General features: G+C 36.1%; 2 protein-coding genes and 1 pseudogene across 2 annotated transcripts in view; 1 reads left to right on the top strand and 2 right to left on the bottom strand.

Moving 5' to 3' along the window:
* BRWD1 (bromodomain and WD repeat domain containing 1) overlaps window positions 1-19082 on the bottom strand; it is a 126156-nt gene extending 107074 nt beyond the window's left edge. The window contains exons 1-9 of the mRNA XM_006886775.1: window positions 18944-19082; window positions 16838-16936; window positions 16282-16442; window positions 14870-15091; window positions 6540-6640; window positions 5484-5554; window positions 4652-4752; window positions 3836-3876; window positions 3015-3119 (exon numbers count right to left, since the gene is read on the bottom strand). Coding sequence (XP_006886837.1) covers window positions 3015-3119; window positions 3836-3876; window positions 4652-4752; window positions 5484-5554; window positions 6540-6640; window positions 14870-15091; window positions 16282-16442; window positions 16838-16871 — 836 coding nt within the window. The 5' untranslated portion in view covers window positions 16872-16936; window positions 18944-19082. The remainder of the gene's footprint in view (window positions 1-3014; window positions 3120-3835; window positions 3877-4651; window positions 4753-5483; window positions 5555-6539; window positions 6641-14869; window positions 15092-16281; window positions 16443-16837; window positions 16937-18943) is intronic.
* The window catches only part of LOC102869566 (bromodomain and WD repeat-containing protein 1-like), a 20647-nt gene continuing 13677 nt past the window's right edge, over window positions 18930-25899 (bottom strand). The window contains exon 5 of the mRNA XM_006886713.1: window positions 18930-19094. Coding sequence (XP_006886775.1) covers window positions 18930-19094 — 165 coding nt within the window. The remainder of the gene's footprint in view (window positions 19095-25899) is intronic.
* The window catches only part of LOC102862122, a 4753-nt pseudogene continuing 3771 nt past the window's right edge, over window positions 24918-25899 (top strand).

Raw genomic sequence — 25899 nt, 5'->3', positions numbered from 1 at the left:
CCCCCCGCACCTCCCCAAACCCCACCTCCTACCCCCAAATATAATTTAGCAACACTGAAAAGTTCTAACTTTTCACAATCTCCACAAGCAAACTGGGCAAAAGTTAGCTGAGAGAGGGATTGCTTAGATGGAGTTCAGAGACCACAGAGGATAGATTTTAAGTCACTGATACTGCTCATGAAATTGACACGTTTTCTCTCTATTCATTTCATACTACTCTCTCCTGATCTCCAATCATCTTGAACACTTATTTCAAATGTTTCTTTCTCCAAAGAATAAAGCAAAAAAAACCCTTTACCAATATAAAGACACATCCCCAAATGCTGGAATAGTGTCTGACACTCAGGCAGAATTTCCAGTTCTTCACATTTTTCACCAGAGATAATCTCACAAAAGATAAAAATCAATTTATTTTGAAAATACAATACAACCCTTTGTTAGAATAGAAAATAAAATCTATTTCTATTAGTAAAATGAAGCAGACATGAATATTTCCAAAACACTTCCCTGTTTTTATGTAATAGCATTTCTTGAAAAAACTGTTAACAAATATTTTTTCTCTACAATTGTTTAATGAAATATCCTACTTTTCTAAGAAAAGTATAAAGCTACACTTTGAAAACAAACCCAGAACAAAATTTATGACTGAGCTGCTCTGTTGGCCTAGTGCACAGGGAATTGTGCCAAAAGTCACATCTGTCCAGAAGTTCAAATCAGCTCCACAGGAGCTGAATAGATGGGCAATCTTTTTCCCAGTGATTTCCAGACTTGGAAACCTAATGGAAGACTAGCTAGTTAACATCAATTACTTAGCAATGAGTTTTTTAGTTTGATTCTACAAGTTTATTTTAAATTAGTTTTTTAGTTTGATTCTACAAGTGTATTTTAAGTTACATGTTTTGACTGATAAAAGAAGAATGACATACTCTAAGCTGAGCAACATGCTAGAAGTTTGTCTTACCATTATCATAATGCTTATAGTCAATACTCTCATTTACCAGATGATGAAATAAGATTAAGGACTATTATTAGATGATGCCCTCAAAACTATACAGTTTTATTATTTACTTCTGGACATGTTGTAAGGAGGCACCAGTCCTTGGAGAGGGACATCATTCTTGGTAGGGTGGAGGGAAAGCACAGGAGGGGAAGGCCCTCTATGAGGTCGACTGATTCAGTGACTGGGGTAATCGGGATGGGTGTGTCAGAGACAGTGTGACTGGCACAGGACAGAGCAGAGTTTAGGGCTGTTGTTCATAGGGTCACTATGAGTCACAAGAGACTCGACAGCACATTAAAGAGTCTTTACAAGGGAGGTAAGTTCTGTACTTATTTTAAACACATTTGGAACTTTAATGGAGTAAGAGAACAACTCTCTTCAAAGATAGGTTACAAGTCAAAATTCAGCACACAAACATTATTTCCATTGGGGAATTTGTTTTAATCTTAAAAAAGTGCATTTTGATTAGTTTATTCATCAAACTTATCTTTAAAAATCCTTTTTAAAAATGCCACATTTACAGGGGAGCTCTGGTGGACTAGTGGCAAGAAGCTGCACTGCAATCCCAGAGGCGCACGGTTCAAATCCACCAGATGCTCTGCCGGGAAAGGAGGGACAATCTCCTCCTGTACCAGTCAGATCCGATTTGACGGTACACACACAACACACAAAATAATAATAAAATTTAAAAAAATGCCACATTTACCTGATGTGCTCAAATTATTGCTACTTTCCTACTGAAGAGGGTTTTTCATTTTTAATGTAATCTCTACAAGGAGATCAACACTTTGAGAATACATATTTTAATCTAGTGGCATCCACTTCCTAAATAACATGCGTCCGAAAACTCTATGAACTTTGATAAATGTCAGCAGTTGTAGAGGGGCTTCAGGTCTTTTTGTTCATAGGGTTCCTCTGAGTTGTGCTCGACTCGAAGGCAATCAACAACTACAACATGCAAATTTAGAGATAAAATACATTTACAAAATATTTAACTGCCAGATATTTATGAGGCTCTCTTCCTTAATGCTGGGTGCTGGTGCAACCAGGCCCAAGTTGGGAGAGTTGTCAGCAAGAATGGTGAAACTTTGTCTCACATACTTTGGGCATGATGTTAGGACAATCAAGTCTTTGGTGAAGGAAAACATGCATGGAAAACTGGAGGGTGTGTAAAGGAGAGGAAGACCTTCAATGAGATAGACTGACATAGTGGCTGCTGTAATTGTATCAAGTCTATCAGAGATGATAAGTAACAATGGAATACAGGCTGGACATGGTTTAGATCTGTTGTTCATAGGGTTGCTATGAGTCATAGTCGGCCCAACAGCACAAAACAACAACAAATCAAGTATGGAATAAGTCATTTTTCAGTTAAGTCAAATAAAAGGAGCATCATTTCCACTGAAGAAAAGGAATATCATATGTCCTCAATCCAGAACCTCCACTCTTTCAACTCTGCTTGAACTGAGGATTATATTCATGGAAGAATTCAACAGAGAAACACGGCAGGAAGACCCTTAAAACTGTCCAAGGGATCACTGATGATTATGATAAAAAGAAACTAGTGAAGGCATTTAAGAAGAAATTTGCTGGCAACGGTGCTGTAATGTGCATCCAGAATATGTATAAGTAATTCAGCTACAGGGCAACTGGCTAAGGACAGCCAGCTGTAGATTCATGGGTTTTAAGTGCCTGTGGATCAAAGAAGCTTAAGTGAGGATTTCCTTGCAATGAGTAGAAAATTTCCCTTCTGTCCCTTGTCACAAGTTTAAAACTTCACAGCTTGTATAATGTAACCATCTGGGGTCCACTTTTAAATTGGACTAATGTAACTCTTTCCTGCGATAAACTTAAAAGGGCCATTAAAAAAAAAAGAGGGGCATCAATCAAGTTTTCTAACAGTTGGGGGTGCGCCAATGCTTTAGACAAAAGAAACCAATCAACCAAAAGTGACAGAGACAGAAAACACCAAGTGCCTATGATGTATCTATTAATAATTACTATCGTAACTTACCCTGACATTCTGGTAGCCATATCCAGTAAAATGCTTCTCCATTCTAACTGTTCAAATCTCCAAATTCGTGCTGTGCCATCTCTGCTACCACTTAAAAACCTTAAAATATTCAGAAAAACATCTTTTATTTCCCACCAAGGTCTATGGTGAAAATCATTAAGTGAAAATTTCTTGATGTCACTGTACTGAGTTCAGGTGAATCGGCAGATAGTAACTGATAAATAAATATTCAGAGCAAATCTGAGAAAAATATCTGGTCTGCTACTGGTCTGCTATTATTTGCATGACTCTATTCTCATCTTCACAGCACCTAACAACATCATCATGAGGCAAAGGCATTTCAAATTCAACTTAATAACCTGTGAAACTTGTTAAGAAGATAATGTACAAGAATTACTTGGCAAAGGAAATAATAAGAACTTTAAAACTGGAAAAATTTTCATTTTTAGCATTTTCATTTTAAACATAATTCATGATAGATTACGGCACCTGAGAGATAATGAAGCAACAAAGGATGTTTTTAAGTATCAATTTAAGGTATTGGAAAATACATTACCAAAGTACCAACTTCATTATCTTTTTCATAAATATATCAATAAGTCAAAGATGCGTTAAAGGAGAACTACTTTTGGTGCTGAGTCAATAAAAACAGTAATTCTAAAAACTTAAACCTCATGTGTTTTTCTGACTCCACACAATTTTTAGTCAAATGACGTCAGTATTTACAAACTTACTAGTAAGTAGTATACTGGTGCATGCGCGCGCGTGCGCACACACACACACACACACACACACACACACACACACTCTCTCTCTCTTACCTGTCACCATTATTACAAAACTGGATACTATCAACTTTATCCTAAAGAGGCAGAGAAAAAAAGAGAAAGACAAAAATTTTAACTCTCAACAGTCTGTAAAATAAAAATCCAGTATCTAGTTTTACTGTTAAAACCGTACTGTTTACCAAAAGATTTTGCACTGTATTTCTAAACACAAAGATTCTTAACTATATAAACAAAAATACTAAGATCATTTTTGTCTAGAAGACAGACATATCAAGATGCTGCTTCTGAAATTAAAGTTGTATTTATAATTTATTATAATTATGAATTATATGTATAAAAATTATCCATGGAAAGTAGAATGAGAAATCTCCACATTGGTGATCTTTTAAAGTGATACGAAACTATACTTCTCAAAGAAATCACTAAAGTTTCTACTACTAGTTTCCCACAAAAAACCCCCACTCTTTAGAGAAAAAGAAAAAAAAACCAGACTTCTAACTAGCATTCCAGAATACTGATAAGCTATAATCTTCACTGTTTTAACTGTCAGAATAGAGAAAGAGACAGTGGATGAGTGAGTGAGAGTGTGTGTGAGTGAGTGAGAGAGAGAGAGAGAGAGAGAGAGAGAGAGAGAGAGAGAGAGTGTGTGTGTGTGTGTGTGTGTGTGAAAAAAGCGAAAAATAACTTGAAAAATGTGCACTTTCATCTGAGTATGATACTTATCCTCTTTAAATGAAAATTTTTCTCTGCTCAAGTTAAAATCAAACCAGTATCATCTGCTCTTAGTAATATTCCTATGTACCAATAGGAATATTACTAACAATCTATAGAATTTAAGCATTTACTTACAGTGTGGCTTTCAAGTTCTGCAATTTTTTCAGGTGCTTCAAAACCCAAAAAATACATTCTAATTACATGATCGGTACTACCTGTGGCTAAAAACATACCACCTGAAATAAAGATATTAAGATTTAAATATTAGTTTATTTTAAGTACTTCAGGAAATCAAATTTTACTTAAAAAAGTCTTAATTCTAAACCAGACGTTATTTCAACATATTTTCTAATTCACTTTTTAAAAAACCTCACTAAACCCACAAATAATACAGCTTTAATAAAATTTTATTCACTCTTCAAAGAGTCACTATTTCACTTTACTAAAAGCACAAAATGCATTAAGCTCCACTACTCAAAAAATGATTAAAGAACAGCCTTCTACACTACATCTAACAATAGACAATATGACAACGCTACATACCTATATCTGTCTACAGAATCTAAAACTCACTGGATAAAGTTTTCAGATTTTTCTATGATTAAAGTCTATGTTCTGTTCTGAAAAATACCAAGACATGAAGCAAGTGTGAAAAACAAACGTATACTACCAAAAATATCTTTTAGCCTATAAAAGGAAAACAATAATTTAGGTCTATGATACATGACTAAGCAGTTGCTCAGATGTCCTTTTAAGCAGGAATGTCTTTTCCATCATTCTCTCTGATTACTATTATAACACAAAAAAAGGGGAAATGAAGAGCTTGGAAAAGTCTAATTAAGTGAATATAATAAATTAAGCCAAAAAAAGGTATCTTACTTTGCATCTCTCTGATAAAGGGTCTTACTATAATGTAATAATTTAATATAAACACCTAAATAAAAATAAGAAAAATAATTACTCTTACCAACACTAAAAGAAGAACAAAGCATTTGAACGCCTGGCCTAGGCTTTTCAGTGAACTTCAAGGGACGTGGACTTTAAAAGAAAAATATATTCATTTAAATTATAACAGTTTGAAAGTATAAAATACTTTTCATTATTATATTTTAATAATTCCTAATAGTATACCAAGTCATTCCACTATGTTTTAATAACTGAATGGACATAGAAGACCTTCTCCAATCTCCTGCTTCATACCAATTCTACTATGCAGAAAGGGGACAGCTAACATTTTCATTTTGAAGTAAAGTGACTAAAGCTCACAGCCGATGAGAAGCTAATCATGTAGGCTGAAAAGCAAGGTATAGAGCACTGTCTGACAGAAACATAAAGTAAACCACATATATAACTTTCCATTTTTTACTATATATATATTTGAAAAATTAGAAGAATGAAAATGTATTCTTTTTAAACCAGTCAGTCCAAAATGTAAGCCCAGTATATAGTATTAATTTGAAGATGATACTTCACATTCTTTTCCTCGATAGAAAATCTTCAGTCTTTCAGTGAGTATGTGGCTCTTACAACAGATTTTGAAAACTTAAGTTTTCACCAAAAAATAAGTGATTTCTATTCAAATTCCAAAAGACAGTTTAAGATAAACTCATGCAACTCTGGTTAAAAACAAAGTATTGATAATCTCTTCAAGTAAAATGTTTAAAATTAAATTAGCAATTTAGTTCAATGGATACAGGAGCTACATCTGAAATGCTGAACAGTTTACACATGTCTAGCAGCTACTGTACTAAATAGCACACAAATATAACCTGGGTCTGCAAATTTTCAAACGATGATGTGTAAATTTCTGATTATATCCCCAACTACACAACTCTAAAATTTTCAAAATGCTTCACACTGTAAAAAGCAAATAGTGAACAATATGGTACAATATGTTCTATGTAATGAAATTAATTTTAAAAATAAAGTCAATCACAATAATCTTTACAATGAAACTTCATTAGACTAATTCATAGTTTAAAAGCTACAGATCATGACGTATTGCATTTTAAAATGTACTTACTTGAATTTCAGGGATTCTAAATCCCACTGCCAAAAGCAAACAGTCCCATCAGCACCAGTAGAGACCATGTATCTTTGAGAGCCTTTGGCCATTGGACTAAACTAAAAAAAGTAATACATACATAATTCAGATTTTGCAGTAGTTACTGATGTTATACTTTAAAACTTTCAAAAAATTAAAATGACTAAAACAGAAACCTCTAATAATGAAATTACCTATAAGAAATATATTAATTTATAAATATGATGTGATTGCTATAAAAATAAAATTTTGAAAGCTATAGCTAATTTTAAAAATTAAAAAAATGTTAGAGAGGATGCAGAGATATAGGAACTCTATTATTACACCGTTGATGGGAATACAAAAAGGTACAACCCCTCTAGAAAGCAGTCCAGAATTTCCTAAAAAAAGCTGAACATAGAAATTCCATGTGATCCACCTATTCTACTGCTAGGAATATATTCCAAGAAAATTAGAATTGAAACACAATCAGAGATATGTACACCAATGTTCAGAACATGGAAATAGCCCAAATGTCCAAACACAATAAAATGATTGAGCAATTGTGATATTCACATGATGGAGATGGGATAGTCACATGATGGATATTCACACTTAGGAAAAAGGATTTCGAAAATTACTACATAACTTGGAAGAGACTGGAGAGCATCATGCTGAGTGAACTAACTTAGTCTTAAAAGGACAAATGCTGCATAAGACCATCATCATAGAAATAAAAAAGGTAACTAATAAAACATGTATGAGGACCCAAGGCGGGAGGGTGGGACAAGAGAGCAGGGCAGGGCAGCGGAAATATGCACAATTTGGTGAATGGAGGAAGGATTGGAGAGGGTACTGAAAATACAGGCTAATAGTAGGCAAAATTCAATAGTGATTAATTTTATAAAATGAATACGGATGATTTTATGAAACACAATTTACAGTGTGAAACACAGAACCTGAAAGACTATCCATTAAAATACAGCCTTATCTTACAGAACACATCACAGAACCTAAGTAATTGAAACTATGAAATATAGGTATGGAATTGCCAACAGAAAAATGCTAAGTCCCAAAATGGACCCTAAGACACTTGTTCCAGTTGCTGTTGTATACTGTCCAGTCAGAACCAATTCATAACTGACCCTCCAGCTGGTTTTCAGAGGCTGGTAATTACTGAAAGCAGAACGTACATCTTTCTCCCACAGAATAACTAGCAGATTCAAACTATGTGCCTTTGGGTTGGCCACTATAGCTCCCTTAGATAAGATCATTATTTCAAATCAGTGAGCCCCAGCCAAGGGGGGGGGGGGAACAGAACCACTTGGACCACAAGAATATGAGAATGAGAATGTAATTCACTTCATGACTGACTTAAAATTTGTAGCAAAGACCTGAACAAACATTTTAGTAAAAAGAATATTCAAAAGGTCAACACAAAGCAGCTTACTAGTCTTTGTTTTGTTAGGTGGAGTTAACTACCATTAAGAGACCCTATGAACTACAGACTGGAACATTGCCATATCCTGCATCACCCTCACAATCTCTGCCATTCTCAATCCCACTGTTGCATTATGTTAAGTCATCTCCTTGAGGGTCTTCCTCTTCCCAAGGTCTTTTCCACAGAATGGAACCTCCTGACAACTTGCCTAAAATATCTGAGAGGAAATGTCATCATTTTTCTAAGGAGCACCCTGACTGCACTTCTTCCAAGACACATTCATTTGGCCATTCATGGGATATTCAATATTCCTTGCCAGCACCACAATTCAAAAACATCAATTCTTCTTCAGTGTTTATTTATTGTCCCAATTTTACATACATAAGCAACAAATGAAACTACCATAAATTAGATCAAGGCCACTTACGTCTTTAGACTGGCACAGCTGCTTTTAAATACTTCAAAGAAATCTTCGACATCACATTTCCTCAATGCAACTTTTTAAAGTGCTAAACAGCAAGGAGGTCAGTTTAAAGACCAAGATGCTCCTCACGTATGCATCTTTCTAACTGCATCCTATGCAGCTTAAAGTTTACAACAAATAAGGAAGATAGAAGATGAATAGCTTTCATTTTTATGCTACTGAAGGGAACAGAATATTCCAAGAACTGCCAAAAGAACAAACAAATGTGTCTTGGAGGAAGGGCAACCAAGGAGCTTCTTGGAGGCAAAGAAGGTAAAACAAAGGACACGTGGTCAAAAGGAGGCAGTCCTTGGAAAAAGATAGCCTAGTGAGAAAAGAATCACTGCACCAGAAAGAATTGTCTGACACTGAAATAGTTCCAGAAGTACCATATGATCAAGAGCAAATAAAGATATGTTAATAGGTTTAAAAAAAAACAAAAAACAAAACAACCAATCAATTAGTAACAAAGAAAGAAGTTCAAGTTGTACTGAAGGCACTGGCAAAAAATAAGACCCCAAGGATCAATGGGATACCATCTTACATGTTTTAACTAACAAATGCAGCCCTGGATGTGCTTGCCAGTCTATGCATGGAAATCTGTAGAGCAGCTGCAAGCTGAATGACTTGAGATACATATTTGATCCCATTCCCAAAACAGGTGATCTATCAGAAAGTAGAAATTACCAAACTGTATATTAAAATAACATGCATAGAAAATACCACTGAAGTTCATTCAGCAATGGCTAAAACAGTACATAGAGAAATTCAAGCTGGATTTAGAAGAAGCCATGGCACCAGGGATACAAGTGCTGATAATAGATAGATCCTGGCTGAAAGCAAAGAATACCAGAAGAATGCCTATTTGTGTTCTAATGATTATACAAAGGCATCTGGCTATGGATCACAACACATTATGGCCAACATTCAGAAGAATGGGAATTCCAGAACACTTAATTGTGCTCATGCAAAACCTATATCTAGACCAAGAGGCTACTGTGTGAACACACCAAGGGAACACTACAAAGTTTAAAATTAGGAAAGATGTGCATCTGGGTTGTATCCTTTTTCAATACCTATTTAATCTATAAGATGAGCAAATTATTCAAAAACCTAAACTCTATGAAGAAGAATGTGGCATCAGGATTGGAGGAAGACACATCATTATCTTTCGGTATGTAGATGACACAGCCTTGCTTGCTGAAAGTGAGGAGGACTTGAAGTACTTGCTGCAAAAGGTCAAACACTGCAGTCCTCAGTAAGGATTATATGTCAGCATCAAGAAAACAAAACTCTTCTCCACTGGATTAATAGATAACATCATGATGGACACAGAAAAGACTGAAATTGTCAACGGCTTCAGCTTATTTGGAGCCACAATCTATACATTTGGTACCAGCAGTCAGGAGATAAGGGACATATTGCACTTGAAAAATCTTCAGTCAGGGACCTCTCAAAAATACAGAGGCGCATTGATGTTAGTTTGAAGACTAAAGTTCACATGATTCAGGTCATGGTCTTTTCAGTCACTTGAATATATGAGAGCTGCACAATGAATAATGATGACCGAAGCAGAATTGATGTCATTGATGTCTTCCAGCTGTGGTGTTGGAGAGGAGTACAAACAGCTATGTCTTGGAGAAAGGGCAGCCAGAAAGCTTCCTGGAAGCAATGATAAAGCTTCATCTCACATACTTCAGGCATACTGCTAACAGAGGCTATTTCATAGAGAAGACCTTCAACCAAATAGACTGACACAGTGGCAGCTGTAATGCATCAGAAAATATGAGGATGGCACATGATAAGACAGGGTTCAGATCTTTTATTCATAGAGTCGCTATGGTCAACTCAAAATCACCTAACAACCACCACCACAAAGGTAGGGAACTCTGGTGGCCCAGTGGCAAGAAGCTATGCTAAAATCCCAAAGGCACAAAGTTTAAATCCATCAACTGCTCCATGGGAAAAAGATGGGCAATCTCCTCTCATAAAACTTACTGCCTATGAAAACCGTTTGGAAGGTTGGCTATAGGTTGGTTCCGATTCAACTGCACAAACCACCACCAAAAAGGTATTAAATCTGAATCTTTGGCAATAAGTATTTTGTACAATATCTCCAAGTTAACTCTCATGCATATTTAAGAAAACTATTATTTGAGATCCAAAGACACACAAGAAAGAGAAGAATAAGTTAAACATTCACAAGGATGCAAATGGCAACATCCAGTTCCTATTCCTCAGAAGCTGCAAGGAAGGGAATTTAAAAAGCAAAGCAGGGATAACACTTTTGTGTTTGTCTTCATTTATGGCATTAAATGCAACACGTAAGACTTGTTTGAATCCTGATTGAAACGAAGTAAAATCACACCACAAAAAATAACTGATAAACAGAACTTTAGTAAAAAACTAAGTGTGATACTGGTAGTATAGTTTTGTCTTTAAAATGCCTTCCTATGCACACCCATGTTTACTGCTGTTCTCTGTTCACAATAGCAAAGAGTCGGAAACAAACCAGGTGCCCATCAACAAACGAAGGGATAGAGAAGCTGTGGTATATTCACACAATGGAATACTACACTATACTGAAAAACAAGGATCTCATGCAATATTATTCAAAATGGGTGACCCTGGAGGACATTATGCTGAGTGAAATATCTCAGTCACAAAAAGACAAATACTGCATAAGGCCACTATTGTCAAATACGACTGACATCGGGGTTAGGGGGAGACTGAGAAAGATGAGATAAATAATGTATACTGTATTGAAACAGATGAGGGAGAGAAATGTTTAAAAGGGATATATAATTAGGTATTACTGACATGACAGGAGTCCAGAAAAATGGCTGTACAGTGGAGTTGACTTGGGGAGAGGGAGTGTATAACAATGAAAGAACTTCTCTTTTACTTTTCAAAGAGAAGAGTGAACTGGGGGGGGGGGGGCAGGTAGAAAAGGGCAACAATGAATGAATGGAAATCCGAAGTCTCTGTAAACTTTCATTAAAATTAATTAACAACAAAAGAAGGGGGGAAAATGCTTTCCTAACTTTTAAAGACATTCTGAAACATACATGGTGGGGGGATCTTGTATGAAATGTAGTACTTGCTTTAAGAACAAACCGGTAAGACTGTTAAAAGAATTGGCCAAGAGTAAATGGCTACGTTAAAAAAAAAATTCTTATTGCTGCAAGCTGGAACCAACTTATACCTGATCATCCAACGGGTTTTCAGAGGCTGCAAACTACACAAGAAGAGACTGCCCATCTTTCTCCTTTGTGGGCACACAGGGTTCACTGCATTATTATCTAGTTTTGTGTATTTTCCCCACAGAAGTGCACGAATACTTGACCAAATTTAATTAAGCTGTCAAATATCCACAAGTTTTAAAATGGAAAAACTAACCTAACACTAATTTTTAATTTATCCTCATCCTGTTAAATTAGAAGCCTCAAGGAAAACTGACAACCATCTTTTAAAATTCTTTAACTGCATCAGATTTTTTTTCTCATTGTCAAACTATGATTAATTAAAATTTCTATTGATTGTTGTTGTGTACCAGAGTTAGAACCAACCCATAGCTGACCCTCCTGTGGTTTGCAGAGGCAGTTAACACATGGGAGATTACCCATTCTTTTTCCATAGAGTAGCTGGTGGCCTTGAACCATGTGCCTTCAGCTTCTTGCTACTAGGCTATCAGACCTCCCCCTTTCTCTTGACTGCTAAATTTAAAATTTAAAAAAAAACCCTCAATTTCCTTGGATATTCCTAGTAATGGAATACCTGGGTTGTATGTAGTTTCTATGCTCAACTTTTTGAGAAAACACCAAACTGTCTTCCAGAGTGGGTGCACCATTTTACAACCCCACAAACAGTGTATCAGAGTTTCCACCTCTCCATATTCTCTCCAATATTTACAGCTTGCTGCCAGACTAAGTAAGCTTTGCCACTGCTACTAGGGTTAGTTAGATGGTACCTAATTTTGGTTTTGATTTGCCAGTGATTTTGAGGATATCTTCATGTGTCTGTTGGCCACCTGAAATGTATTCCTCTGTGAAAAGTCTTTCCATGTCTTTTGCCCATTATCAGTCTTTTGTTTTCCAGAGGTCCAGGAGTATTCTGTAAACCTTTGTTATGATACCCTTGTCTGAGATGCTATTCTCAAGGAAATCAGAAGTGAGACATAAATGGAGATTTGTACACCAATGGTCCTAGCAGCATTATTCACCATAGCAAGAACATAGAAACAGCCTAAATGTCCAACTACAACTGAATGGACTGAGAAATTGTGGTACATTCACACAATGCAATACTACGCAGCACTTAGGAGCAATGATCTCTCAAAGCACTGTGTAACTTGGGAGAGGCAGGAAAGCATTATACTGAGTTAACACAATCTCATAAGCACAAATACTGCAGTAAGACAATTATTGTACAGATAGAAGGGTAACTAGTAAAACATGTATGGAAAATCAAGGAGGGGAGGGCTGAGAATGGGTAAGGGCAAAACCACAGGTTTACACAGTCTGGGAGCAGGGAGTAAAGGGGAAGGACCTGGGCAAAAGACAGGGTAATGATGGACAAAGTCCAATGGTAATTCATTTTATAAAACATAATGCATAAGTATGACTGTATGAAATACAACATGAATGAAGAATAGTGTGAAACACAATGTGTAAGAATGTTATAAGCAAACCAGCAAAAAATAAAACCCACACCAACTCATATTCAATGCCACTGAGCCAGAAATGACTCACAGCAGACTCTCCAGGTTTTCAGTAGCTATAAAGCAATCACACTGGAGGAGAGTGCCCATCTTTCTCTCAGAGTCAGCAGTGAATTCCATACACCAGAGAGACAACAACTTTGGATTAAGATCGTTATTACCTACAAGGCTACCAGAGTACCCAAAATTTAAAGTAGAGAATTTTTGTTGTTGTTAGGTGCCGAAGAGTCACCTGCAACTTATCACGACCCTATTTACAACAGCCTTTAACCCTGCTCTATCCTGTGTCAATCTTACTGTTTCTGACATACCTATCCCCATTACCCCACTCACTTAATCAATCCATCTCATTCAGCATCTTCCTCTCTTGCTCTGTCCCTCCATTCTCCCAAGCATGACATCCCCCTCTAAGGACTGGTCCTTGCAATATGTTGTTCAAAGTAGGTCAAACGAAGCTTTACAATCCTTGCCTTCAAGGATCAGCCTGGTTTTATCCTCTCCAGGACGAACCTGTTCATTCTCTTAGCAATCCATACTATATTCAATATTCTTCTCCAACACCACAGCTCAAAGGCATCAATTCTCTATCATCCCTAGTCACTGTCCAGCTCTCTGACGCATCACAAGTAATTGCAAAGACCATGGCCTGTATCAGGTGCACCTTAGTCTCCAGAATGACATGACTGCTATTCAGTACTTTGGAGAGGTCTCTTGACAACAGATTTTTCCCAACACAATACATCTTTTAATTTCCTGTCTGTTGGTGCCAAGAGTGTTTACTGGGGACCAAGCAAACTAAAGCTGTTTACAATCTTAATTTCTTCATCATCCATCATGACACTGCAAATCAGCTCAGTGGTGAGAATCTTCGTTTTCTTGATATTGAGCTTCAATCCATATCGAAGGCTGCAGTCCCAGACCTTTTGCAGCAAGCACTTCACGTTTTCCTCAGTTTCAGCAAGCAGGGTTGTGTCATCTGCATACCGCCAAGAAGGCAAAGCAAAGGGAGGAAATCAAGATATTAAGGAGCTGAATAGATTTCAAAGGGCAGCTCAGGAAGACAAAGTATTATGATGAAATGTGCAAAGAGCTGGAGTAAGAAAATCAAAGGGGCCAAACTCGCTCACCAAATTCAAGCCTCAAGTTGCAATGCATAAGGATGCTTTGGGCAGAATATTAAATAATCCAGAAAGTATTAAAAGAAGATGGAAAGAGTTATTTTGTACCAAAGTACAGAGTCACTGTACCAAAAGGAATTGGCAGACACAATTTCATGAAACAATGTATGAGCAAGAGCCTGTGGTGATGAAGGAAGAAGTTCAAGGTGCTCTGAAAGAACTGGCAAAAAACAAGGCCCCAGGAATTGACAGTATACCGACTGATATATTTCAACAAACAGATGCTGCCCTAGATGTGCTCACCAACTTGTGCCAAGAAATCTTGAGGACAGCCATCTGGCCAACTGACTGGAAGAGATCTGTATTTGTTCCCATTCCAAAGAAAGGTGATCCCATAAAGCACAGAAATTATCAAACAGTATCATTAATATCACTTGCAAGCAAGATCCTGCTCAAGATGATCCAAAAATGACTGGAACAGCATATAATTATTAGGCATCTTATTTATCAACTCCAAGGAGTATTTTTTTAAAAAGAAAGATAGTGATAAAACACACTAATGTACACATAATAAACTTAGACATTTACCTGTAAAGATGTAATTGATCCCGTGTGCCCCTGGAGAACAGCAACTGGGGCACATGTTCTTAAGCACCATACTCTAATTATTTTATCACAGCTCCCAGCAGCAATCATTGTATTCTCGTAGTTTACTGCCATATCTGAAATTTCTGCAGAATGACCTCTTAATGTGGATAATAAGCGGCCATTATGTGTTGACCAAATCTTTACTAAACAATCATCTGATCCCTAAGAAAAAGAGACCCAAAAATAAACAGATATCCACTAGTACACCAAGCCACATAATTTTTTTTTACACAGCAGCCAAATTATAACTCTTCCTCAACTATGTACCAATCTAGAAATCATATTATTTCTTTTCAATGCAATTCTAAGGACACAGTAGGATCTTAATTCCTATAGGTAGGAGATGATTTATTTCCCCCAAAAAATGCTTTCTCAATTATCAAGTCCAAATAAAAGTTTACTGTTCTCCTATTTCTACTAACAACGGTTAAATATTAGATTGTTTCACTAAAATAATTTTTAACTATTAGGATATTGTTTCATAGGCTAGAAACAAGATGCAATGCCTCAAAAAAAATAGTCATAAATATAAATCCAACACCTATTCATTCATTAAACAGAGTACCTACTATGTGAAACTTCTTTTTTTGGGGTTTTTTTTTTTTATATCTAAAAAAGTTTTACTTTTCTTTGTGTAATTTTTTTAATATATTTTAAGTCTTAGATAAAACAGTTAAATTGATACCATTAGGAACAAAATATGGCACAGAATCCAGAAAATATAGCATATATTTCTTTGTTTTGCATTTAGGCTTTTTAGTCACTATGCATTGATTATCGATTCGCCAAAGACAGTTAGTTAATATGTGAAACTTCTTAGTCAAATAAATTTTCCTTTGGAACATTAAACTGTAAAATAAATTCTAAATTTTTTAATTACTTGCAACCTTGAAATATTTTTATAATTATGTATTTTCACTGGGTCAATGATTAATCTGTATAAATAAAAATCACTTGTATAAGGTTTTTAAAATACTGTTAATATATATAAGAAATTAATTCAGTAGGTCCAGAATGGACTTGAAGGGATGTAGTAAAAAAAAAATTAAAGAGATAAATAAATGTGTGTGTTTGTGTGTGTGTATTTGAAAAACATCCTTTTCTTAAATTTTAAAAGCATCTCTGATGATCATAAGCTTAAGAACAACCACTCTAAATCAATGTCTTTCAAACCAACACACAACTCCCAACTATCTGCATCACAATGACTTGGTGTATTTTGGACTCCACATTAGAGCCAGTGAGCCAAAACCCCTGACAACAAGAAATCCAAAATCTGTATGTTTTAGAAGATTTTCTCCATTATTCTCTACATTAGAATTCCCCAAATTAAATTTAAAACATTAACTCACCGTAAAGATTCTATGTCCTGTTCTATCAAATGCTACACAATAAACAGCAGATAGATGTCCAAGAATCCTTTTGTGCATTTTTAAATGCTGATACATTGTTCCTGGAAATGCTGTGCTAAAAGTGGAACACCCTGTGAGTTGTTTTCCTCGATGAATTTCCACTAAGAAATAAAAACAACAGCAAATGTTAAGAGGAAACCTATATGCAAAAAGCTAAACAAAAAAGAAAACAAACATCTTTGTTGATGTTGTTAAGTGATATTATGAAGATTTCTAGACTCAGAGAAACTTCATGTGACAGAGAATAATTTCTATAGGGGTCACAAAATCTATGTTCTATAAATCTTCAGGACAGACATTTCTTAACACAAATTTTATACTAAAATTTCTGGTTTTAGTATTTATTTATATTAAGAAAAGAAGAAACCAAAATTTAATTCGTTACTACTAAAACCAACATATCAATATTTCACTTTAAACTTTACTGAAGCATGGTTAAAATTGGTCAAAAAATTAAAGGATGGTTTTGGGCACATGTAAAGTCTATCATACTTACCAACATTTGGTGGAGACCCATAATTCACAGGCATTTCTGGAGGTCTTCCTCTATGAAGAGCAGCAAAGGCAGAGCCCTTCCAAACTGTGTGCCTGCAGTCTTTAAAATGAATTTTAGATACACATAAAATCTTGAAAGTTAACCCCAAGAAAGATTTTATAGAATACTTACGTATATTTTAACAACTGTTTATTCAAAGTTTTACCAACTAGTATACTTTAACAGAAAAGCCCTGAAAGTTTATTAGACTATTTCTGAAGGGGGGAGAAAATATTTAATAAGACATCTCAGTTACAACAACAACTAGCATTTGTGCAGCACTTTACATTTTACAAAGTGCTTTCCATATACATGATCTCAGTGAATCCTCACAACAACCCTGTGAGGTAGGTTATCATTGCCAATTTATAAATGAGGTAACTGAGGCTCAAAGGTTATAGGACCTTGAAAGAGGATTTACTGCAAAAGATTAGTAAGGATGGACCATAAAAACAAATCTTGATCAAAGTATCAAAGTACATTTTTATTTTTCAGTGAAGAATTACACCACATTATAAATATAAAAAGTAAATCACATTGATTCAACTTTGCAAAAGAATTTGGAAATTTGCTTAAGGACAATTTCTCGACTATATATGAAAATTATTAAATTACATAATTATGTAAATAATTGGTCTGTTTTAAAATTAATTTGACCAATACTGTCACAACTGTAGTCTTCTTAGGAAGTACTGACAAATCAAAAGTAACTCTCCTCTTGCTTGAGGATCAGATAAGCATTTACACAGAACAAATATTTAAGATCTGTGTGTCTGAATACAAATTTCAAGGTCCCATTCCTCCTCTCACTATTAACACACACACTTGGAAAAATGGTCTGCCTTCCTCTTCAAGAGACTACAGCAGAACACAGATTGTGAGTAGTTTTATGCTGTGCTAGAAACTAGTTTCAAAACTCAAAGAGAAAGAGTAGGAAAACATCATACTAAATGTCTACTGAGCCTCAGGTGCCCCAAACTAACAGGTATCTTGTATTTTACAGAAATACACTCATTACTGCTATCATGATCAAAGAGCAGTTTACAAGGCATCCTCTCATGGCACTAGTACAAAACAGAGAAATATGGCCCCTATGCTAGAGCCGCTTGCTGTATTTTTATCAGTGAAGTCTTCAAATGTCTGCTACTTCTAAAGCAGTGTTCATCATAAAATAACCACAATGAATATTGACATAAGTAAGGGAAAACAGGCTACCCAAGAAACCACTATAAAACAACCTAAGATAAAATAACTACAAGGTGAATAGGGACACAGGAGGAAGAAGATTAACCACCAAAATGTGGCATGACAATAGAATACCAAGAAACAACTAAAACTGACAAACTAAGTCGGGCATGGAACTAAGAGGAAGGGCTGCACTTTCTCAAAGCCTTCTACTAGTGGTACATCTAAGGGCAGAATAATCAATCACGAGATCAACTTCACATATGCTCAAGATCAAAGAACTAACAATCAACCCATCAGCAGTTAAGCCATATATTATACATAAGTCATATCACATACAGATAGTCTAAGTAACTGATACCAGCTCACAGAGAAAGAATGGCAATTTCAATCATTATACTACCACACAGCTTTGTGAAAAAATTAAGCTGGTTAAAAAAAAAGAACCATGCAAGTGTACATTCTTGGTGCATGTTTTCAAACTATCAAATTTAGAAAATTTCAGGATCTAAGTATCAAATCAAATACTTCTAACATTTAAAAGTTTATTAAACAAATACAATTACATTCAATGAAGTTGAAACTGAGCTACAAAATGGAAAATAACTCACATTGATAAAACCTGGAACACATATCAGAATAAATTCAAACCTTTCAGTTTAACATCTATACCTTTATCTTTTTTTTTAATGCCGGGACTCATCAAACATGTAATAAAATTCAATGTTCTATGCTAAATGCAGAGGATTTTATAGTACACAGTATGATTTTATAAATTACATTATCACCCTTCTTCCACAATACTTACATTAGTTACTTCACAGTTATAAATAATAATTAAGCTATTAATACAAAGCAGAACACTTCTTCAAATTAAGGTACCTTTTGCTGTACGTAGCAAAGACTGCCTTCCTGCACCAAGTAAAGAAGTCACTCTTGAAATACTGGGTGGAATTTCCTTATCCAAAATAGGACCGATGCGCTGGCAGATTTGCAACAGATGATCAGGAGCCACATGTTTATTGGATAAGACCTAATTGCAAAGTTTTAAAAATTGTATTATTTAAAAAAAAAACAAAAACCAAAAACATTAAATATTAGGGATAAATATGATACAAAATATTGGGTTTTGGATTTTTTTTATATAATGCAAGATTGATCTGTGAAAAACGTATCTTGTTTATGGTTCAAAACAATCAGTATTTTTAAAATCATAATTTTCCCTAAATTGACAGATTCAAAGCAATCATGTAAAAATCTTATCAGATTTTGTCATGTAATGAATTTCATAGTCCTTGGTTTTAGTCCTAGGTCCATGATCCACCTTGAGTTGGTTTTTGTGTATGGAGTGAGGTGTGGGTCTTGCTTGAGTCTTTTGCAGATATTTTTCCAATTTTGCCAACACCATTTGTTAAAAAGGCTGTCGTTCCCCCACTTCACTGATTTCATCTCCTTGTCAAAGATCAGTTGACCATAGATAGATGGGTTGATCTCTGGATTCTCAATTCGATTCCATTGATCTATGTGTCTGTCATTGTACCAGTACCATGCTGTCTTTACTACTACGGCAGTGTAGTAGGATTTGAAATCAGGGAGTGAGATACCTCCTACTGTTCTTCTATTCTTAAGGAGTGCTTTGCTTATTCGGGGCTTTTTCCCATTCCATACGAAATTGGAGATTGCCTTTTCCATCTCGTTGAAGTCTTATCAGATTTTGTCAAAACTTAACTCTTATTTATAAAATGTATATAGAATTGCAAATAGCAAAAAAATAAAATTTGCAAAACCTAGAAAAAAATATCACCCCAAAAATCCCACCCCTGGAGTCAATTTTAAGTCATGGCAACATTCCACCAGGTTTCCAAAGCTGTGTATCTTTACAGGAGGAAACCACACATTTTTCTCCCTCATAGAAACTGGAGAATATAAACTGCAAAGCTTTCAAGTTATTAATCCAATACGTTTTATGCTATGCTAAAAGGATTCTTTAGAAAGCTTTCAAGTTATTAATCCAATACATTTTGTGCTATGCTAAAAGGATTCTTTAGAAAAGCCAAAGTAATTCTGAAAAAGAACAAAATCACAAGACTAACACAACCTGCTCTTAAGAACTGTTATAAAGCAGGGAGCTTTTGTGGCCTAGTGGCAAGAGGCTGCACTGCAATGCCAGAGGTACATGGTTTGAATCTACCAGATGCTCTGCTGGAGAAGGAGGGGCAATCTCCTGTACCAGTCAGAACTGATTTGACAGTACACAAAAAAATAAAAAAAAGAATTGTTATAAAGCTAAAGTAATCTAAAAAGTATAATAAAGGCATAGACAAATATGCAACAATCAGATTTAGAAACAAACCAATGTATAAACAAAGACAAAACAATGCAAAACCAATTCAGTAGACAAAAGTTTTGTGGATTTTTTAAAAACAAATGGTGAATGCACACCCATGTTTACTGCAGCTTTGTTCACAATAGCAAAGAGTTGTAAACAACCCAAGTGTCCATCAAAAAACAAATGGATAGAGAAGCCGTGGTATATTCACACAATGGAGTATTACGCTGCATTAAAAACAAGGAACTCATGAAATATTATATGGAATGGGTGACCCAGGAGGACATTATGCTGAGTGAAGTCTCTCGGTCACAGAGGGACAAATGTTGCATAATGCCACTGTTGTAAAACAGGACTAACATCGGAATTGGGAAGAGACTGAGAGAAAAGGGGATAAGCAATGCATACTGCATTGAAACAGATGAGGGAGAGAACAGTTTATATGATTACATATTATTGTCATGACAGGAGTCCAGAATGAAGGCTGCATGAGTGGACTTCGGGGAGGGGACTGTATAACAATGAAAGAATTTTTTTTAATTTTCAAAGAAAAGAGCTAATGGGGAGGGGCAGGGAGAAAAGCGCAACAATGAATGAATGGAAATCCAAAGGCTCTGTAAACTTCAATTAAAATAAACTTTAAAAAAACAAAAACATGATGAAGGAAGAACTGTAAATTCAAAAGAAATTTCATCCATTCCTACCATCTTAAGCAAAAATTAATTCAAGGCAAATCACAGCTCTTAATATATAACCTAACAGCCCAGAACTTCCAAGAAGTTGGACAGACTTTTTTTCCCCAGGAAAAGACACCTTGTTTTTGTTTAGGCAAAAATTTTTAAGTAATAAAAAAGAACAAACTGGAATTTAGAGCATACAAAAAAAAGACATGCCACAGACAGCAAAATATTTGACACCGGGAATGCACAGGGTAATTTGGTCTTACCATTTTTCTATCACTATTCTTCTGTTATGTGTTACTGAGTTACAACAAACAACAAATCACTGACCCTATGAAGAACAGCTCTGAACCCTGTTCTATGCCGAGACACCTCTGATATATCTGACCCTACTTTCAGTTACTGTGTCAAGCTAACTCGTCTTGTGCTGACAATGACCGTTCCAGCATTTATGTCTTTCTCCAAGGAGAAAATATTTGTGTTTTCCTTCTCAAACAAGTTTCTGCTTTTCAGACTCCACCTTTGACAAGTTTGCCGAAATTGATAAAGGACATGAGTCCCATTTTAAAAAATTGGAATACTATGCTGCATTTAAGAACATGCAATATTATTCAAAATGGAAAATGGGTGACCCTGGAGGACATTATGCTGAGTGAAATATCTCAGTCACAAAAGGACAAATACTGCATAATGCCACTGTTGTAGAATGGAACTGACATCAGGGTTGGGGTGAGACTGAGAAAAAGTTGATAAAATTATGTCTACTGCATTGAAACAGATGAAGGAGAGCAGTTTAAAAAGCGATATATGATTGGGTATTATGGTTATGACAAGAGACCAGAATGAAGGTTACACAGTGGAATGTACAGGGGCAGGGTGGATTGTATACCAATGAAGAACTTTTACTTTCCAAAGAGAAGAACGAAAAAAGGGGGAGAGGCGGGCAGGGAGAAAAATGCAACAATGAATGAATGGAAATCCAAAATCTCTGTAAACGTTCATTAAAATTAATAATATAAAATTTAAAAAAACTAATAGAAACAACTAAATTTTTTCAAGTGAGTCAAAGACTTGTGCCGATACTTCACTTATGAAAATGCAGATGGTAAAAAGGCACATTAAAAAGAGAGTATTCAATGAATGAATGGAAATCCAAAATCTCTGTAAATGTTCATTAAATTAAATTTTAAAAAAAGAATCAACTGTATTGAACTGGAAAACAAAATCTCAATTAAAATAAAAAACAAACAAGCAAAAAAAGATAGTATTGTTAAGTACTGTCCAGCTGGAACCAACTCATGGCAGGCTTTGAAAGGCTGTAAAGTGCACAGAAGGAAACTGCACATCTTTCTTGCAAGAACAGTAGGGGATTCGAAGGCATGGCTCTGACTTCACAGCATAACTCCTACTAAGCCACTAGAGCTCCCTGTTGTGTGCTGTTCAGATGGAACCAATCCATAGCTGACCCTTCCAGTGGGTTTTCAGAGGCAATAAATTGCACGTCCATCTTTTTCCCACAGAGTCTTTGGGACTGCAACACAGCAGCTTACAACTAGGCCATTAGAGCACTCTTCAGAGCTCCCTAGTCAATGTAATTTTTGTTGTTAGATGCCATCGAATCTACAACTCATAGTAACCCTACATACAAAAGACAGGAACCCTTTCTGAGCCTCTCCTAGCAACATGCCCAAATTATATAGAACCAAGTTTTGTCATCTTACTTCCAAGGAGCATTCTGGTTGCATTTTTTCTGAGACATATAATTAGTAAACAGTAAAACAAATGAAAACTATAATGGGATGCAATTCCACAATGTACCTTAAACTTCTCAACCTGGTTATGTTTCATATTTTCTAGCAGCCATCCATCACAAAACTGAAGACATACCAAAGTTCAGATGAACAAACTCAAATCATTGCAATCAAACTGGATCTGACTCATAGCTGACCTTCCAGTGGATTTTCAAAGACTATCATTTTCAAGGAAGGAGGCTGCCCATCTTTCTTCCTAGGAGCAGCTGGTCAAGTTGAACTGCCTCTCTGGTATGGCAGCACAACTCTTTACCCACTAGGCCATCAGAGCTCCCTAAAGTTGAGAGAGACCTCAAAAAATCCGTAATGCATTAACCAAACTGTAGCTGTTAGGTGTCGTCAAGTCAAGTACAATCCAGAGCAACTCTATGAACAGTAAATTTCAACCCTACCCTATCCTGCACTATCTTTACCATTTCCAACACGCTTTAGTCCAATGATGCAGTCATTTTATCAATCCATTTCACTGAAGGTCTTCCTCCTCTTTTTTCACTGACCTTCCACCTGTCTAAGCATGATGTCCCTTTCCAAGGAACAGCACCTCCTAGCAACACACCCAAAGTAGGTGAGGTGAAACTTTTATCTTCTTTGCCTCTCAAGAGTATTCTGGCTGCCCTTTTTCCAAGACGTATTTGTTCTTTTGGCTCTCCATGAAATGTTCAGTACGCTTCTCCAACACCAAAGCTCAAAGGCATCATTTTTCCTATCCATTGTCCAGCTCTCAGATGTTTATCAAAGGACTGGAAAGATGATGGCCTGAATCATATTCACCTTAGTCCTCAAACTGAGACCATTATTCCTCAATAATTTGGGAAGGTTTCTAACTACAGACTTTCTGCAGATGTACTGCAGTGCAATATGTCTGTCCTCAGATTTCCTGACTGCTGGTACCCAGGGGTGTTGACTGTGGATCCAAGTAAGCTGAAGTTGTTTACAATTTCAATCTTTTCTAACCTGTGGCATGTTGTTAAGTGCTGTTAACTCATCTACAATTCACAGAGATCCTCTATACAAGAGCTCTGAACTCTGCTCTATCCTGTGCCAACCTCATCATCTCTGACACACCCACCCCTCCACGCCCCAAGCCCCATTACTCCTATCATTGAGTCAACTCATTTCATCCAGGGTCTTCTTCCTCTTGCACTGTCTCTCCACTCTCCCAAGAATTTTGTTTCTCTCCAGGGACTGGTCTGTCCTTGCAACAGTTAACTGATGTACAATCAACAGAAAATAAGTTAGGCCACTGAGATAAACTAAGAATTAGATCCTTATGTGCATGAAGAAACTCCTCAAAAAATGTACTAAGAGAAGCTACTTTCTGGGTAAAAACATTCTGCTACAACACACCTGACCAAAGAGTCATCTCTAAAATTCATCAAAAACTTGAACAATTCAACAATAAAGACAAATCATCCAATTACAAAATGGGAAATGGAGATCATCTCTGTCTACTGTATTATTATTTACAAAAGAAATAAAACAAATGTCCATGAATGGACAAATGGTAAAATAAACCACAGTAAATCAACACAGTGAAATGTTGTTGTTATATGCCTTCAACTCAACTACAACTCATAGAAACCCTATGAACAACCTTATCATCTCTAACACATTTTAGCCCATTGTTACAGTCACTGTGACAATCCATCTTGTTGAAGGTCTCCCTCTCTTACACCAGCCCTCCACCCTTCCAAGCATGGTATCTTTTTCTAAGGACTAACCCCTTTATGTCCAAAGAATGTGAGATACAATTTCTCCATTCTTGCCTCCAAAAAAGCACCCTGGTCTCACTTCTTCCAGGACAAACCTATTCTCTGGGTAGTCCATGGGATATTCAGTACTCTTCTTGAACACCACAATTCAAAGGCATCAATTAATTCCTTCTGTCATCTTTTGTCACTGTCTAACTTTGAAATGCATAGCAAACAACTGAGAAGACAACAGCACAGATCTGGTGCACCTTAGTCTTTAAATCGACATTAATGCTTTTAGTACTCATGCAACACTACAGAAGTCACAAAATACTGGTAACATGCATGATCCTAGATAAAGTTATTCTGCATAATATAGTAACAAAAAGTAAGTATTGTTTAGTTCACTAGTATAAAAAGGTAAAAAAAGATTTAAACAGTGGATCATTCAGGAATGGTTACGAGGGATAGGAAAAGAGGGAAAAGGAGTGAAAATCAACAAATAGGGAATACTTACGTTGGATGAATGGAAAGGCACATATAATAACAGGATGATTATAACTGTAATTATATCAATTAATTGTAGCATGAATAAGATAAAAACCCTCATCACTGGATCAAATGGCAACATCATGTTAAGAATGAAGTTGTCAATTATTCCATTTCACTTGGATCCACAATCACCAACTTAAGTAGCAGCAGTCAAGAAATAAAAAAATGCATTACAACAGGCAAATAAATCTGCTGTCAAGGACCTCCCTAAAGTACTCAGAGCAAGGTTATGAAGACTAAAGTTCACCTGTTCCAAACAATGCTATTTTCCATTGCTTCATTAGCATCTGAAAAGCTGGACAATGAATAAGGAAGAACTGATCCTTTTAAGTTGTTGTTATGTGCTGTCTCATAGTGACCCTATGTACAACAGCCCTAAACTCTGCTCTGTCCTGTGCCAATCGCACTGTCTCTGACACACCCTCCCCTCCTGCCCTATCCCTCCACTCACCCAAGCATGATGTCCCTCTCCAAGGACCAGTCCCTCCTTACAACATGTCCAGAGTATGTTAGACGGAGCCTCAGAATCCTTGCCTCCAATGAGCCACCCTGTTTGACCCTTTCCAGGATGAATCTGTTTTTTTCCTAGCAGTCCATGGTACCCTCAATACTCTTCTCCACACCACAGCTCAAACTCATCAACTGTCCTTCTGTCCAACTCTCTGATGTAAGTGATTGTAAAGACCATGGCCTGTATCAGACGCACCTTAGTCTCCAGAGAGACACCACTGCTCTTCAATACTTTGGAGAGGTCCCTAACAGCAGACTTTCCCAT

This window comes from Elephantulus edwardii, unplaced genomic scaffold (genome assembly GCF_000299155.1).
Source record: "Elephantulus edwardii isolate Elephantulus edwardi_28Jun2011 unplaced genomic scaffold, EleEdw1.0 scaffold00051, whole genome shotgun sequence".
Lineage (NCBI taxonomy): Eukaryota > Metazoa > Chordata > Mammalia > Macroscelidea > Macroscelididae > Elephantulus > Elephantulus edwardii.
This window is presented reverse-complemented; position numbering and strand designations above follow the sequence as displayed.